Below are 16,556 nucleotides of genomic sequence, written 5' to 3' on the forward strand. Positions count from 1 at the left end.
CATTTACTTGCTTCCAGACTCCTCTTTGACAAGGGCTTGAGGGCACCTCATTCTGCCAGTTTATCTTGCCACCTCAATGAATCGCTAGCCGTGAGTCAGGAATCCCTACACAATCCATTTAAATGACTGTGGCAGGGCCTCTTCCCCTGTGGAAGCTGAAGGTGTGGGCACGTCCATCTCCGATGAAATGCGAATGGGCGCTGGGCACGCGGGGGAAGGCAGGGAACTCAAGAGGCAGAGAAGGAAGCTAATAACTAATTACACCGACTCCACAATTAAGACTAACGTTGAGGGCAAACTCTTTGCTCTGAAAGTCATAAACACTTAGGTGAAACAAAGCTTCCATTTCCAATCGGCCTAACTCTGGTATTAGCGTTGGCAGGGGCCGTGCAGGAGGGGCGGTGTGCAGTGGTGGCCGCGTTGCCGACAGAGGGTGAGGGATCTGGGCGCGTGGTGCGGGCGCCGAGGTCGCGAGCTGAGGAGCTTTAAAACCTCTCAAAGCACAGAACTATCAATCAAGTAGGAACTGTGCCCCTGGGGAAGGTCGCAGATTTAAGGTTGCGAGAACAAGGGCAAAGAAGTGCGAAGCGGTCGGGTGGACATTCAGGCCGGCCCAGCGCAGACGCCTGGGAGGGGTACCCAGCAGCGCCTACAGGTCTCTGCCGCACCCCCGCCACAGCGCCCAGGCGCCCGCTGGCCACAGGGCTCGGCACCTGCCAGGGACGGGCCCTTCACGCTGCTCCCTGTGATTGGTGGCCCTGATCCGGGGCGTGGCCCCAAGGGCGGCACGTAGCCCTACTGGGGATGCGCGCGCAGGCCCACGGCCTCTGCTCCGCCCCCAGCTGGCCTGTGATTGGCGCACTCAGCCCAAAGGGCGGGTGTTCAGGCGCGGGTGCCCGCGCAGCTGCCGCGGCCTTGTCTGGTACGCCAGTGTCACCGCCATGGCTGCCCCGTGTTTGCTGCGGCAAGGACGAGCCGGGGCCCTAAAGGTAAAGGAGGAGCCTCCCTGGGCTGGCTGCGCGGCCCAGAGCCCACGTAGGGGATAAGGTGAGGGGGCGCGGTGCTGGTCAGGCCGGGGCCTGTCCGCGACCTCCAGCCGTCCTGGTTGGGCCGCTGACCCCGCTCCCTGGGCCCAGAACTGACAGCCAGGGGCCAGGCCGGGTGTGGCCGGCGAGCGTCCCGAGGTTCCCCCAAGCCCGTCCGCCGCCGCCGCCGCTGCCCAATGCGCAGGCCGAGGCTGGCGTGCCCCGTGCCAACGGGCGCTCTTGAGGGCTGCATGCCTGGGCGGCAGACAGGGGCGGACATTCCCAGGTGATGCTGCCACGCCGCTGGGTCAGCCGCAGTGCGGCCTCCCGCACGGCTTCTTTGAAGGACAGTGACTTCTCCATTTAGCCAAGAGAGGAAATGAGGGAACTTTCAGGGACCTGGTTAACCCGGTAACTTACTGACAGCCGTGAAGAAGCCAGCTGACATGACCCGACCTGCGAAAAGGGGAGGAAAGGCTTTCTTTTCTGCAAATAAAAAGCAGAGGCCAAGGCCGGGCGCGGGCATTTGGGATTCTGCCAGTAATCCCAGTACTTTGGAAGGCCGAGCCAGGCGGATCGCTTGAGTTCAGGAGTTCGAGACCAGCCTGGCCAACATGTCGAAACCGCGTTTCTAAAAAATACGAAACATTAGCCTGGCGTGGTGGTGCATTCCTGTAATCCCAGCTACTTGGGAGGCTGAGGTGGGAGAATCCCATGAACCCAGGACGCGGAGGTCACAGTGAGCCGAGATCATACCACTGCACTCCAGCCTGGGGGACAGAATAAATAAATAAATAAAATAAGGCTAAGGCCACTTCGCTATCTTACACATTTTAAAATGGCTGTTATTACAAAAGCAGTAACTATTCCCTGCAGAATATATGTATACATATATATATATATGGGGGTGTGTGTGTGTGTGTATATATATATATATATTTTTTTTTTTTTTTTTTTTTTTTTTTTTGAGGCAGAGCCTCACTCTCTTGCCCAGCCCAGGCTGGAGCGCAATGGCACCATCTCAACTCCCTGCAACTTCCGCCTCCCGGGATTAAGCGACTTTCGTGCCTCAGCCTACAGAATAATTTAAAAGTACAGATAGGGAAATCCATTGACAGTCCACTATTACTCCTTCAAGCATCTAGTTCCTAACGATTTTTATCAGCTTTTATATGTTCACAAAAGCACATGTACTCATGCTTACAATCATGAACATAAATGTTTCATGTTTATATGCGCACATACAGGCACCTGTGTTCTGTATCCAGCATCTAGAACATTGTACTGTCTAGCACTTAATAGGCCTTAGTGAATGTATGCTGAGTTGGCATAATATAAGATGTAAATACTTATATTGTAGACATTTTTGAAGCAGTTATTGTATACCTACATCATTTTAATGGCCAGATAATATTTCTTCTACTCTATTTTCTTTTTTTTTTTTTGAGACGGAGTCTTGCTCTGTCGCCCGGGCTGGAGTGCAGTGGCCGGTTCTCAGCTCACTGCAAGCTCCGCCTCCCGGGTTCATGCCATTCTCCTGCCTCAGCCTCCTAGTAGCTGGGACTACAGGCGCCCGCCACCTGGCCCGGCTAGTTTTTTGTATTTTTTTAGTAGAGACGGGGTTTCACCGTGTTAGCCAGGATGGTCTCGATCTCCTGACCTCGTGATCCGCCCGTCTCGGCCTCCCAAAGTGCTGGGATTACAGGCTTGAGCCACCGCGCCCGGCCTCTTCTACTCTATTTTCTAAGGATAAGAAAACATTTTACAGAAAGAAGCATAGGGCCTGGTGGGTGGCTGACACCTGTAATCCCAGCACTTTGGGAGGCTAAGACAGGCAGATGATCTGAGGTCAGGCGTTCGAGACCAGCCTGGCCAACATGGTGAAGCCCCATTTCTACTAAAAATACAAAAAGAGCCGGGTGCAGTGGCTCACACCTGATATCCCAGCACTTTGAGAGGCCAAGGTGGGTGGATCACCTGAGGCCAGGAGTTCGAGACCAGCCTGATCAACATGGTGAAACCCTGTCTCTACTAAATACAAAAATTTGGCTGGGCGTGGTGGTACATATCTGTAATCCTAGCTACTTGGGTGGCTGAGGCAGGAGAATCGCTTGAACCCAGGAGGCGGAGGTTATAATGAGCAGAGATTGCACCCCACTGCATACCAGCCTGAGTGACAGAGCGAGACTCCGTCTCAAAAAACAAAAAAAAATACAAAAACATTAGCCAGGCACGGTGGTGCACACCTGTAATCCCAGCTACTCGGGAGGCTGAGGCACGAGAATCGCTGGAACCCAGGAGGCGAAGGTTGTAGTGAGCCGAGATTGCGCCACTGCACTCCAGCCTGGGAGACAGTGAGACCCTGTCTCCAAAAAATAAATAAATAAAATAAGAAACATAGTATTTTGTAAGTTAATAAATAATTAAGTTTTATTAAACCAAATATTAATAGTGATTGTCCTTGAACTCAGGTGTTTTCTTCTTGCAGCCTTTTTGTATTTTACAGAACGTCCATGATATACATACATTATGAAAACTGTAATAACCATTAGAAGTATACCATGTGAATGTTTTGCACTTATATGTAGTGGTGATAAATAATATTCATATGCACGGTACCTACATGCATACAATCCCAGCACTTTGGTTGGTTTTTTTTTTTTTCTGAGACAGAGTCTCACTCTGTTGTCCAGGCTGGAGTGCAATGGCGTGATCTCAGCTCACTGCAACCTCCACCTCCTGAGTCTAAGCAATTCTCCTGCCTCATCCTCTGGAGTACCTGCAACTACAGGCACACACCACCATGCCCGGCTAATTTTTTTTGTATTTTTAGTAGAGACGGGGTTGGCCAGCTGGTCTCAGAACTCCTGACCTCAAGTGATCTGCCCACCTCACGCTCCCAAAGTGCTGAGATTATAGATGTGAGCCCCAGCACCTGACCAATCCCGGCACTTCGGGAGGCCGGGGCTTCAGGATCGCTTGAGGTCAGGAGTTTGAGGAGGCCAGGAGTTTGACACCAACCTGGGCAACATAGTCAAATCTCGTCTCTATAAAAAAATAAAAAATATTAGCCAGGTGTGGTGGTGCGTGTCCTAGCTGTGTCAGGGAATCGCCTGGACCCCAGAGTTGGAGGCTGTAGTGAGCCATGATTGTGCCACTGCACTCCAGCTTGGGCAACTGAGGGAGACCCCGACTCAAAAAAAAAAAAAGTATTTGTATATAGTATTAGCTATTATAATGGCATAACTCTAAACATCCATATTCATTAATTCTTTTGTCAGGCTGTACTCCAGGAAACCCAGGTGTTTCGAGGACTGACTTCTACGGTTTCTTTGTCTGCGGAATCAGGAAAGAGTGAAAAGGGTCAGCCACAGAATCCCAAGAAGCAGAGTCCACCAAAAAGTAAGATTTTGATGGTAGTCATAAGGGAAAGAGAATGCAAAAAGAAAATAGATTAGTCAGCCTTCCAAGCACTGCAATGAGTTTTACTAGCTACATAGTTTAAGAGAGGGGCTCTGGCTCTCTCTCCCAGGCTGGAGTGCAGTGGCACAGTCATAGCTCACTATAGCCTTAAACTCCTGAGCTCAAGCAATCCTCCCACCTCAGCCTCCTGAGTAGCTGAAACTACAGGCACATACCACCACGCCTGGCGTATCCCTGGCCTGTTTTGTTGTTGTTGTTGTTATTTTTTGAAACAGAGGCTTGCTCTGTCACCCAGGCTGGAGTACGGTGGCACAATCATAGCTCACTGCAGCCTCGACCTTCTAAGCTCGAGTGATCCTCCCACCTCAGCCTCTGCAGTAGCTAGGACTACAGGTGCACGCCATCATACCCTGGCTAATATTGTAATTTTCCACAGAGACGAAGTCTCACTATATTGCCTAGACTGGTCTTGAATTCCTGGGCTCAAGCGATCTCCCCACCTCATACTCCCATAGTATTCGGATTATGGGCATGAGCCACTGTGCCCAACCTACCTGGCATGTTTTTAACATTTCTCTAAATGTTTACTGATGAACAATTAGTTGAATTTCATTACTAACATTATCCTCTCCTTTGGTGGATTTTAGTCTGTGTCTGAAATCCTACATCGTAGACTTATGAATTTGGATTAAATGGATTTTAAAATATCATGGCAGAGCCAAAAAGTCCCCTTTTTAGATACATGCTTGTGTGTGTGAGTGGAAACGGAATGCTTCATTCTGTGGCCATCTGGGGTGTGGTTTGGGGAGGGGAACGCTGACCTGGGAGTGGGCCTTGGGCTCTCATGGAGCTCCTGCCTCTGGCCTTGATGGGCCCTGCAGGTCTCTGAGCCTCGGTTCCTTTGTGCTTAAGCAGGATGAGCATGCCAGCCTCGCTGGGTGGTTGTGAGACTGGCTGCAGTGGGATACACGTAGCTACTGCGCACACTGCAGAGAGCTTTGAGGTAGGAGGACGGTTTTTAGAACTAAGCTCATCAATACACAGAACAGTTGAATCTCGTAACTTTTTTTTTTTTTTTTGAGACAGAGTTTCGCTCTTTTGCCCAGGCTGGAGTGCAGTGGCGCAATCTTGGCTCACCACAACCTCTGCCACCCTGGTTCAAGCAATTCTCCTTCCTCAGCCTCCCAAGCAGCTGGGATTATAGGCATGCGCCACCACGCCTGGCTAATTTTTTGTGTTTTTTAGTAGAGACAGAGTTTCTGCATGTTGGCCAGGCTGGTTTTGAACTCCCGACCTCAGGTGATCCTCCTGCCTCGACCTCCCAAAGTTGCTGGGATTACAGGCGTGAGCCATTGCACCAGGCCATGTATCTCATAATTTTTTAAAGAATTCCTGCACAGGCTGGGCATGGGAGTTCACGCCTATAATCCCAAAACTTTGGGAAGTTGAGGCGGGAGGATCAGTTGAGTTCAGGAGTTTGAGACCAGCCTGAGCAACATAGTGAGATCCCATCTCTAGAAAAAATTTTTAAAAGTATCTGGGGCCGGGCGCGGTGGCTCAAGCCTGTAATCCCAGCACTTTGGGAGGCCGAGACGGGCGGATCACGAGGTCAGGAGATCGAGACCATCCTGGCTAATACGGTGAAACCCCGTCTCTACTTAAAAATACAAAAAACTAGCGGGCGACGAGGCGGGCGCCTGTAGTCCCAGCTACTCGGGAGGCTGAGGCAGGAGAATGGCGTAAACCCGGGAGGCGGAGCTTGCAGTGAGCTGAGATCCGGCCACTGCACTCCAGCCTGGGTGGCAGAGCAAGACTCCGTCTCAAAAAAAAAAAAAAAAAGTATCTGGGTATGGTAGCATGCACCTGTGGTCCTAGTTACTCAAGAGGCTAAGGCGAGAGGATCACGTGAGCCCAGGAGGTCAAAGTTGCAGTGAATTATGATTGCACCACTGCACTCCATCCTGGGTGACGGAGTGAGACCCTGTCTCGACAAAAATAAATACTGAGTCCGGGCGTGGTGGCTCACGCCTGTAATCCCAGCACTTTTGCAGGCCGAAGCAGGCTGATCACTTGAGGACAGGAGTTCGAGAACAGCCTGGCCAATGAGGTGAAACCCCCTCTCTACTAAAAACACAAAAATTAGCTGGGCGTGGTGGCGGGCGCCTGTATTCCCAGCCGCTCGGGAGGCTGAGGCAAGAGAATCGTTTGAACCCAGGAGGCGGAGGCTGCAATGAGCTGAGATTGTGCCATTGCACTCCAGCCTGGGAGTCGCAGCGAGACTCCATCTCAAAACAAACAGAAAATCTCTGTACAAAGAAAAATAAATAATCCTTGTAAATGGACACATGCAGGCCCGTATTTTCCCCTGAAGTGTTGGTAGTTGGTAAGTGTAAGATACAGAGGAACTTTTTGCCCTCCATGGCACGTTGCCAGATCAAACCTTTCTCAGCCAGAAGTGGCTTTGGAAGCTCTAATGGAAGTTTCCTACATGCAGGTGAGGGTACCCAAAGCTCTCATCCTTGGAATCAAATCTCTAGTCAGAGTGTCTGCCACGGGACAAGACCCTAGAGCGATGGGACGTGCTGTGCCTGATTTCATCAGAGGTGTGCAGCTTTCCCCAGCACATGCGTGCTCCCTGGTGAAGGCTGCAGGCACAGATGTCAGGGGCTGGATGTTCTTGGAGGTGCACCTTGGGGAACCGCCGGGCTCTCCAGCTTGCTACTTTCCTTGAATCCAGTAACCAGGCCTAATTTTGCAACAGTCAGTAATAAATGGTTGGCTGAGTAATTTCTGTGTAGCTTTTTGAAGAGTATGTCCAGAAGCCAAAGTTCATTATCCATCTGAAGTCCTTGTTTCAGTTTTAAAAGTGAAGAATATCTGCAAATAGAAATTTAATGGATCCAGCCAGGCATAGTGCCTCACGCCTGTAATCCCAGCAGTTTGGGAGGCTGAGGTGGGTGGATCACCTGAGGTCAGGAGTTCGAGACCAGCCTGACCAACATTGTAAAAGCCCGTATCTACTAAAAATACACAAAAAGTCGGGCGCGGTGGCTCAAGCCTGTAATCCCAGCACTTTGGGAGGCCGAGACGGGCGGATCACGAGGTCAGGAGATCGAGACCATCCTGGCTAACACGGTGAAACCCCGTCTCTACTAAAAAATACAAAAACTAGCCGGGCGAGGTAGCGGGCGCCTGTAGTCCCAGCTACTCGGGAGGCTGAGGCAGGAGAATGGCGTAAACCCCGGAGGCGGAGCTTGCAGTGAGCTGAGATCCGGCCACTGCACTCCAGCCCGGGTGACAGAGCGAGACTCCGTCTCAAAAAAAAAAAAAAAAAAAAATACACAAAAAATTTAGCCTGGCATGGTGGTGCATGACTGTAATCCCAGCTACTCAGGAGGCTGAGGCAGGAGAATCGCTTGAACCTAGGAGGTGGAGGTTACAGTGAGCCAAGATTGTGCCATTGCACTCTAGCCTGGGTGAAAAGAATGAAACTCTATCTCAAAAAAAAAAAAAAAAAATTACCCAGGCATGGTGGCACACAACTGTAGAACCAGCTACTCGGGAGGCTGAGGTAGGAAGATAACTTGAGCCCAGGAGGCGGAGGTTTTACTGAGCCGAGATTGCACCACTGCATTCCAGCCTGAGTGACTGAACTAGACTCCATCTCAAGAAAGAAAGGCCGGGCGCGGTGGCTCAAGCCTGTAATCCCAGCACTTTGGGAGGCCGAGACGGGCGGATCACGAGGTCAAGAGATCGAGACCATCCTGGCTAACACAGTGAAACCCCGTCTCTACTAAAAATACAAAAACTAGCCGGGCGAGGTGGCGGGCGCCTGTAGTCCCAGCTACTCGGGAGGCTGAGGCAAGAGAATGGCGTAAACCCGGGAGGCGGAGCTTGCAGTGAGCTGAGATCCGGCCACTGCACTCCAGTCCAGGCGACAGAGCGAGACTCTGCCTCAAAAAAAAAAAAAAAAAGAAAGAAAGAAAGAAACAAAAAAGAAAACGAATTTTATGTGTCCAATTATAACAAGCAGTGCCAGGCACTGTTCTGAGCACTTTTTTCATCTTCCCCAGTCCTCAACAACCCAGGGAGTAGATGCTACTGTTATCCCCATGTCATAGACAAGAAAGTCGAGATGTGGTGGGACTGAGCTGCCCAAGCCATGCGGTATCCACACAGGTGTCAGCGGAGAGGCCTGGATTTGAACCCAGGCATTCTGGCAGTGCCATTCATATTTTAATCACTGTGCTGTCTTCCTTCTGAAAATTCTCAATTCTCGTGTGTTTATTTCAAAATAAAATGCTAGGCACAGTGGCTCATACCTGTAATCCCAGTACTTAGGGAGGCCAAGGCGGGTGGATCACCTGAGGTTGGAAGTTTGAGACCAGCCTGACCAACATGGAGAAACCCTGTCTCTACTAAAAATACAAAATTAGCTGGGTGTGGTGGTGCATGCCTGTAATCCCAGCTACTCAGGAGGCTGAGGTAGGAGAATTGCTTGAACCCAGGAGGCAGAGGTTGCGGTGACTCAAGATCGCGCCATTGCACTCCAGCCTGGGCAACAAGAGTGAAATTCCATTTCGAAATAAATAAATAAGTAAAAGAAAAATGTTTTCTAGTTAAACAGCTGTAGAAGTTTTCATTACCATATAAAATTTGAGTAACTTTATTCTCTAATGCAATGTTTAAATGCACCTCTGTTTCTGAATGTGCCTTGTTTCCAAAGTTAGTTTTGTGACCTTCTGACAAGATATGGAAGTATTTTAAGGTTACTAATCCATGTCTCACACCCTAACCCTTTTTCCTTTTGATAGGGGGATCACTAAAAACTTGAAGGCCGTGCCCTCACTTTTCAACAAAGCAGAAAAGAGATTCAGTAAATTTGAGTTCTGTATTGAGAGGCAATAGGGAAGCAACAAGGCGAACTCCTGCCTTCACTAATTACCAGTACAGTATTTGTAGACCTTTATTTTACGTAGTTTGTTATGGTCTCTCAGAGAAGAGAAAGTCTCTGAAAGTCCCCATCTTAGGCTGTGAGATAGGCCTGCGCAGCTAGTCTTAGGTCGGTAGTTTTGTGTTTTATTATACAGTCATCCTTCAGTATCTGAGGGGAATGGGTTCCAGGCCACCCCTCCCACCAGGATTCCAAAGTTTGCAGATGCTCAAGTCGCTGATATACAGTGATGCAGTATTTGCATATCACCTAAGTACATCCTCCTGTATACTTTAAATCATCTCTAGATTACTTATAATACCTAATACAATGTAAATACCATGTAAATAGTTGTTGTGCTGTTTAGGGAATAATGTCAAGGAAAAAAGTTTGTCAAAGCAGATGATATTCTGAACATTTTCCATCCTCAGTTGGTTGCTTGGTGGGTTTCTATGGGACCTGTCTTAGGATGAGTGTATTGAAGATACCATCAGTGACAAATAATGTGTCATGAAATGTCTGTGATTTTGACTGAGTTTTAAGTTGTTTTGTTAAATAATATTCCTCTTTATGCCATTTCCTAGATGTAGTGGAACCAAAGGAGAGGGGCAAGCTCCTAGCCACCCAGACAGCAGCTGAATTGTCTAAAAACTTATCTTCACCCGGTTCTTACCCACCAGCTGTGAATAAGGGCGGGATGGTAGCTAGTCCCAGTCCCAGTGGCAGCGTGCTGTTCACAGATGAAGGGGTTCCGAAATTTTTGTCAAGAAAGACTTTGGTAGAGTTTCCACAGAAAGTTGTGTCTCCGTTCAGAAAACAGGGCTCCAACTCAGAAGCTCGTCGGGTGGGTCGGAAAATGACGTCGCCTTCGTCTTCATCCTCGTCCAGCTCCTCTGATTCTGAATCTGATGACGAGGCTGACGTTTCAGAGGTCACTCCTCGAGTGGTGAGCAAAGGCAGAGGGGGGCTTCGAAAACCAGAGGCCTCTCGTTCCTCTGAAAGCAGAGCCCCCCAAGTTACAGTATCAGCAAAAGAGAAAACCTTGCTGCAGAAGCCGCATGCGGACGTCACTGGTCCAGAGAAGCCCCACCAGCCAAAGAAGAAAGGGCCCCCTGCTAAGCCATCAGAAGGCAGGGAAGACGCGAGACCAAAAACCACAGTGCCCAGATCTCAAGCAGATGAAGAGTTTTTGAAGCAAAGTTTAAAGGAAAAACAATTGCAGGAAACATTTAGATTAAATGAAATAGATAAAGAAAGCCAAAAGCCATTCAAAGTTAAAGGACCCTTACCTGTCCACACAAAATCAGGGTCGTCTGCACCACTGAAGGGCAGCCCAGCGCCTACTGTGCTGGCAGAAGAGGCCACAGCAGGGGGGCAGCTGCCAGCCACTCCTCCTGGAGCAGCAAAGGGGCATCTGGAAAAACTCGTGCCAGAGCCCCAGCGCAAGGCGGCCCCTCCCCTGCCCAGAAAGGAAACCTCGGGGACACAGGGAATAGAAGGGCACCTGAAGGCTGGAGAGGCAATTGTGGAAGATCAGATACCACCAAGCAATTTGGAGACAGTTCCTGTTGAGCATAACCACGGTTTCCATGAAAAGACAGCAGCATCGAAGCTTGAGGCCGAGGGCGAGGCCATGGAAGACGCGGCCGCGCCAGGGGATGACCAAGGCGGCACACAGGGTATATCTTGACTCGCGCTCCCAAGTGCACCCTGTCCCTTAGGGTAGTGAGGCAAAAGAACTAGTTTACATATGCTTGTAGAGCAGTGTTACAGTCAATCAAAATCTGTACTAGAAATATGGCCTAATGCTGTCTCAGCCAGGCAGAAAATTATGTCTTAATTATGGACAATCCACATCTTTATATTCAGAATCCCTAAAATATTTAACATTCTTTTTTTTTTTTTTTTTAAGGTGGAGTCTTGCTCTGTTGCCCAGGCTGGAGTGCAGAGGCGCGACCTCTGCTCACTGCAACCTCCACCTCCCTGGTTCAAGCAATTCCCCTGCCTCAGCCTCCCAAGTTGCTGAGATTACAGGTGCAGGTCACCACACCCGGCTAATTTTTTTGTGTTTTTAGTAGAGATGGGGTTTCACCATATTAGCCAGGCTGGTCTCGAACTCCTGACCTCAAAGAATCCACCCACCTGGGCCTCCCAAAGTGCTGGGATTACAGGCATCAGCATCTGTACCCTGCTTAACCTTCATCTTTTTTTTTTTTTTTTTGAGACAGAGTCTTACACTGTCACCAGGCTGGAGTGCAGTGGTGAAATCTTGGCTCACTGCAACCTCTGCCTCCGGGGTTCAAGCCATTCTCCTGCCTCAGCCTCCCGAGTAGCTGGGATTATAGGCACCCACCACAACGCCCAGCTAATTTTTGTATATTTAGTAAAGATGGGGTTTCACCATGTTGACCAGGATGGTCTCAGTCTCCTGACCTCGTGATCCACCTACCTCGGCCTCCCAAAGGGCTGGGATTACAGGCATGAGCCACTGCGCCCGGCCCCCAACCTTCATCTTAAAGAGTATGTCCTTGGCACTCTTGACCGTTTCTTAACCAGTATAATTTTTGAAAACTGGCAGCTTAACTGCTGTCACCGCTGACTTTTGAAGGTGTCTAAGTGTTCATTGATGACCTTGTGGGGCATCTCACTAAGTGAAAAGGGGAGCCTCCGGTTTAACTTGCATAGGTGAAGAACAGTAGCTAGTCACTTGGCATGAGAGTCTTCGGGTAATTAGATGATTACTTTTAGCATCCTGTGCACAGGGCAGATTCACAGTTCAGGAATTAAAGCAGTGTGTTGTACAGGGCAGACTGCTGCATACGCATCCCTTCCCCTGGACAGCATTTCCTTCTCCGGTTAACTGAATACACATATGGGCTGCTTGACTCTTCTAGAAGAAATTTTATGAAGGGCTTTTTTTTTTTTTTGACATGGGTTTTGCTCTTGTTGTCCAGGCTGGAGTGCAATGGCGCAATCTCGGCTCACTGCAACCTCTGCCTCTTGGGTTCAAGCAATTCTCATGCCTCAGCCTCCAGAGTAGCCGGGATTACAGGCGTGTGGCACCACCCCTGGCTAAATTTTATATTTTTAGTAGTGATATCAGCCAGGCTAGTCTCAAACTCCTGACCCCAGGTGATCCACCCACCTTGGCCTCTCAGAGTGCTGGGATTACAGGCATGAGCCACCATGCCTAGCGTATGAAGACTTTTAAAGGGCAACGGTATTTATGCCTATTATGTTACCATTTCCTTTTTTTTTTTTGGGAGATGGAGTCTCACTCTGTCACCCAGGCTGCAGTACAGCAACACGATCTCAGCTCACTGCTGGCTTCACCTCCCAGGTACCAGCGATTCTCCTGCCTCAGCCCCCTGTGTAGCTGCCACTACAGGCGCCTGCCACCACGCCTGGCTAATTTTTGTATTTTTAGTAGAGACAGTGTTTTGCCATGTTGGTCAGGCTGGTCTTGAACTCCTGACCTCAAGTGATCCACCCACCTCTGCCTCCCGATGCTCCTGTGCTGGGATTACAGGCGTGAGCCAGTGCGCCTGGCTATGTTACCATTTTCTTGAGCACTAAACTTGATAAAATGCAGTGTGCTTTAGGTGGGTCGTGGCAAACATGAAAAGGCCAGCTTCCGTTTTAGAATCCATGGCTCTTCTTGAAGACTTCTCTAAAATGCATGGTCCCTAACAAGCGCGGCTCCGTCCTGTGTCTGCTCTCCATCCTCTGCACCGCCGCCCTTGCCTTATGTGCCTTACCTGATGCCTTCTTGTTCCTGGTTCGTTGTGCGACGGGATTTATGTGTTTTCTCCCCTCTCCATCTGCTCTTTCATCGCTATGCCAAGTGCCGGGGCTTGCCCGACTTCCCAGGCCTCGGGAACTGCATTTCCTGATGCTGCTGCTTTCACTCCTCCTGCTCTAAAATGGAGATGAATAACACAACTCGCAGGATAAAAACAGAATTGAGAGTTTTCAGATTGCAAACCTTTCTGAAGAGAAAATTATAACATTTCATGGATATGTTGTTTCTTAAATATCCTCTGTGCCCATGCGTGCAACCCACCTTGCAGAGCTGTGTCTGTGTGGGGCCACGGTCTCGCTAGGTAGTCCGTGCCCCAGTACTTGCCTTCCAGGTAGCGTGGTTTTAGATCAGTTTTATAACCGACATCTTGGTCAGTTATCACCCTCCTATAGTAACTAAAATAATATGTTCTGCTTTGAAGGTGTATCTACACCACACCGAAGACACTCAGCTTGTGGAGATTGGAATGATGCCAGCTCTTTAAATAAGACATCGTTTTTGTTTAACGTAACTTAAAACTGAAAATCAGAGCTTTTGATATTAATCGAAATAGTGAGAAAATACATGTATTTAAGTTATTTTTTTTGTGGAGCATGAATGGAAGTTAAGACAGACCTAATAACCTGATTTCCAGAAATCGAGTCAGTACAAATCTTAACCTAAACGTCAGCCTTGTTCCCGTGCTGGTTTTGATTTTGCCATTATGTTATATTTTATGTCCTACTGCAGGAATCCAGTACTTCTTTTGCCTCAACCCCTACTTGTAGTTTAGAATTACCAAATGTTTAAATGCTGTGTTGTTATTAGAATTTATCTAATTTTCTTGTATCAGAGATTCAGAAGGCTCCTTTAGTTTAAGCTTTTCAATTTTTTTTTTTTTTTGGACACAGAGTCTTGCTCTGTCCCACAGGCTGGAGTGCAGTGATGTGATCTTGGCTCACTGCAACCTCCACTCCCAGTCTCAAGTGATCCTCCCACCTCAGCCTTCTGAGTAGCTGGAGACTACAGGTGCATTACCATGCCCTGCTAAATTTTTTTTTTTTCTTTTTTTTGAGACAGTCTTACTTTGTCACACAGGCTGCAGTGATGCAATCTCAGGTCATTGCAACCTCTGCCTCCTGGGTTCAAATAATTCTTGTGCCTCAGCCTCCCGACATAGCTGGGATTACGGGCATGTGCCACCACATGGACCTGCTAACTTTTGTAACTTCAGTGGAAACGGGGTTTCACCTTGTTGGCCATGATGCTCTCAAACTCCTGGCCTCAAGCAATCTGCCCACCTCGGCCTCTCAAAGTACTGGGATTACAGGTGCGAGCCACTGTGCCTGGCCCCTGCTAATTTTTTATTATTTGTAGAGACAGAGTCTCACTATTTTGCCCAGAATGATCTAGAACTCCTGAGCTCAAGCAATCCTCCCAACTTGACCTCCCAAAGTGCTGGGATTATGGGCATGATCCACCATGCCCAGCCCAGATTTCTAATAGAGGTAGATTTTATCATGCATCTCTAAGTTACCTGAAAGTCCTGCCATAATTGTTCTAGGCATTTTCAAACTTTTGAGAAGCCTAGAAGTATACAAACTAAGACATTAAGACACGTTGTATGGCCTGGCACAGTGGCTCACGCCTGTAATCCCAGCACTTTGGGAGGCCAAGGCGGGCAGATCACTTGAGGTCAGGAGATTGAAACCACCCTGGCCAACATGGTGAAGCCCCATCTCTACTGAAAATACAAAAATTAGCCAGGCATGGTGGCAGACGCCTATAATGCCAGCCACTGGGGAGTCTGAGGCAGGAGAATCTCTTGAACCCAGGAGGTGGAGGTTGCATAGAGCTGAGATCGCACCATTGCACTCCAGCCTGGGCGACAGAGTGAGACTCCATCTCAAAAAAAAGACACAGTGTAATAACTATTCCATTTCTTAAATTGGTAAGGCTGTATGTTTTAGAATAAACTTTTTTTTTTTTTTTTTTTTTTTTTGAGATGGAGTCTCGCCCTGTCACCCAGGCTGGAGTGCAGTGGCCGGATCTCAGCTCACTGCAAGCTCCGCCTCCCGGGTTCACGCCATTCTCCTGCCTCAGCCTCCCGAGTAGCTGGGACTACAGGCGCCCGCCACCTCGCCCGGCTAGTTTTTTGTATTTTTTAGTAGAGACGGGGTTTCACCGTATTAGCCAGGATGGTTTCGAGATCCGCCCGTTTCGGCCTCCCAAAGTGCTGGGATTATAGGCTTGAGCCACCGCACCTGGCCTAGAATAAACTTCTAAGTAATATCTTTCTTTTTCTTTACTGTGGCTTTTGTAGTCTTTTCTTTTTTAATGAGACAATTTGCTCCTCACAGATAGGGTGATGAAGAATGCTTGGTAGGGCCGGGCGCGGTGGCTCAAGCCTGTCATCCCAGCACTTTGGGAGGCCGAGACGGGTGGATCACGAGGTCAGGAGATTGAGACCATCCTGGCTAACACGGTGAAACCCCGTCTCTACAAAAAATACAAAAAACTAGCCGGGCGAGGTGGCGGGCGCCTGTAGTCCCAGCTACTCCGGAGGCTGAGGCGGGAGAATGGCGGGAACCCGGGAGGCGGAGCTTGCAGTGAGCTGAGATCCGGCCACTGCACTCCAGCCTGGGTGACAGAGCAAGACTCTGTCTCAAAAAAAAAAAAAAAAAAAAAAGAATGCTTGGTAGATAATAAGGGCCTGTGTGTGAGCCAAGTCATTCAGAAAGAGCTGTCATTTTGTCGGTCTCACGGGCATCGTGTTTCCTCCACAGAGCCGGCCCCAATGCCTGCCGAGCCATTTGACAACACTACCTACAAGAACCTCCAACATCATGACTACACCATGTACACCTTCTTAGACCTAAACCTCGATCTCTCCAAATTCAGGATGCCTCAGCCCTCCTCAGGCCGGGAGTCACCTCGACACTGAGGGCCCTCGCTGTGAAGATGAACCTTCCACCGTCTTCGCTGCATCCTGGAGTGCAAAAATAAAATCCACTCAAGAGTAACAAAGCCCAGTGTGCATAATCGGTTTCACTTTTACTTTTTTTTTTTTGAGACAAGGTCTCACTCTGTCACCCAGGTTGGAGCGCAATGGCGTGATCTTGGCTCACTGCAACCTCCACCTCCTGGGTTCAAGTGATTCTCCTACCTTAGCCTCCTGAGTAGCTGGGACTACAGGTTCTCACCACCAGACCCAGCTAATTTTTGTATTTTTAGTAGAGACAGGGTTTCACCATGTTGGCCAGGCTGGTCTCGAACTCCTGACCTCAGATGATCTGCCCACCTCGGCCTCCCAAAATGCTGGATTGTAGGCGTGAGCCATTGCACCCGTCCACTTTCACGCTTTTTACAGTGAGTGGTGAATTAGCAACAGTAA

At 49.1% G+C, this 16,556-nt stretch overlaps 1 protein-coding gene across 2 annotated transcripts; it reads left to right on the plus strand.

Moving 5' to 3' along the window:
* The first annotated feature begins 839 nt into the window (after positions 1-839).
* On the plus strand, positions 840-16,189 carry NDUFV3 (NADH:ubiquinone oxidoreductase subunit V3). Of its 2 annotated transcripts, XM_033232587.1 has the most exons (4): positions 840-989; positions 4,307-4,427; positions 9,966-11,060; positions 15,949-16,189. In XM_033232587.1, exons 1-4 carry the CDS (start codon positions 942-944, stop codon positions 16,104-16,106), a joined length of 1,422 nt encoding a protein of 473 aa, XP_033088478.1. In that variant the 5' UTR covers positions 840-941; the 3' UTR covers positions 16,107-16,189. The 2 variants fall into 2 exon arrangements, with proteins under 2 accessions (XP_033088478.1, XP_033088479.1); XM_033232588.1 differs by lacking the exon at positions 9,966-11,060.
* Positions 16,190-16,556: the final 367 nt, after the last annotated feature.

The sequence above is a fragment of the Trachypithecus francoisi genome, unplaced genomic scaffold, assembly GCF_009764315.1.
Source record: "Trachypithecus francoisi isolate TF-2019V2 unplaced genomic scaffold, Tfra_2.0 Lachesis_group14, whole genome shotgun sequence".
In the NCBI taxonomy this organism is placed as follows: Eukaryota; Metazoa; Chordata; class Mammalia; order Primates; family Cercopithecidae; genus Trachypithecus; species Trachypithecus francoisi.

Excerpts from the sequence above, each read along its gene's own strand:
- NDUFV3 (XM_033232587.1), top strand. The coding sequence starts at position 942 with ATGGCTGCCCCGTGTTTGCTGCGGCAAGGACGAGCCGGGGCCCTAAAG. Across the intron at positions 990-4,306 it reads GACGAGCCGGGGCCCTAAAG|GCTGTACTCCAGGAAACCCA; the intron begins GTAAAGGAGGAG and ends TTCTTTTGTCAG. Across the intron at positions 4,428-9,965 it reads GAAGCAGAGTCCACCAAAAA|ATGTAGTGGAACCAAAGGAG; the intron begins GTAAGATTTTGA and ends GCCATTTCCTAG.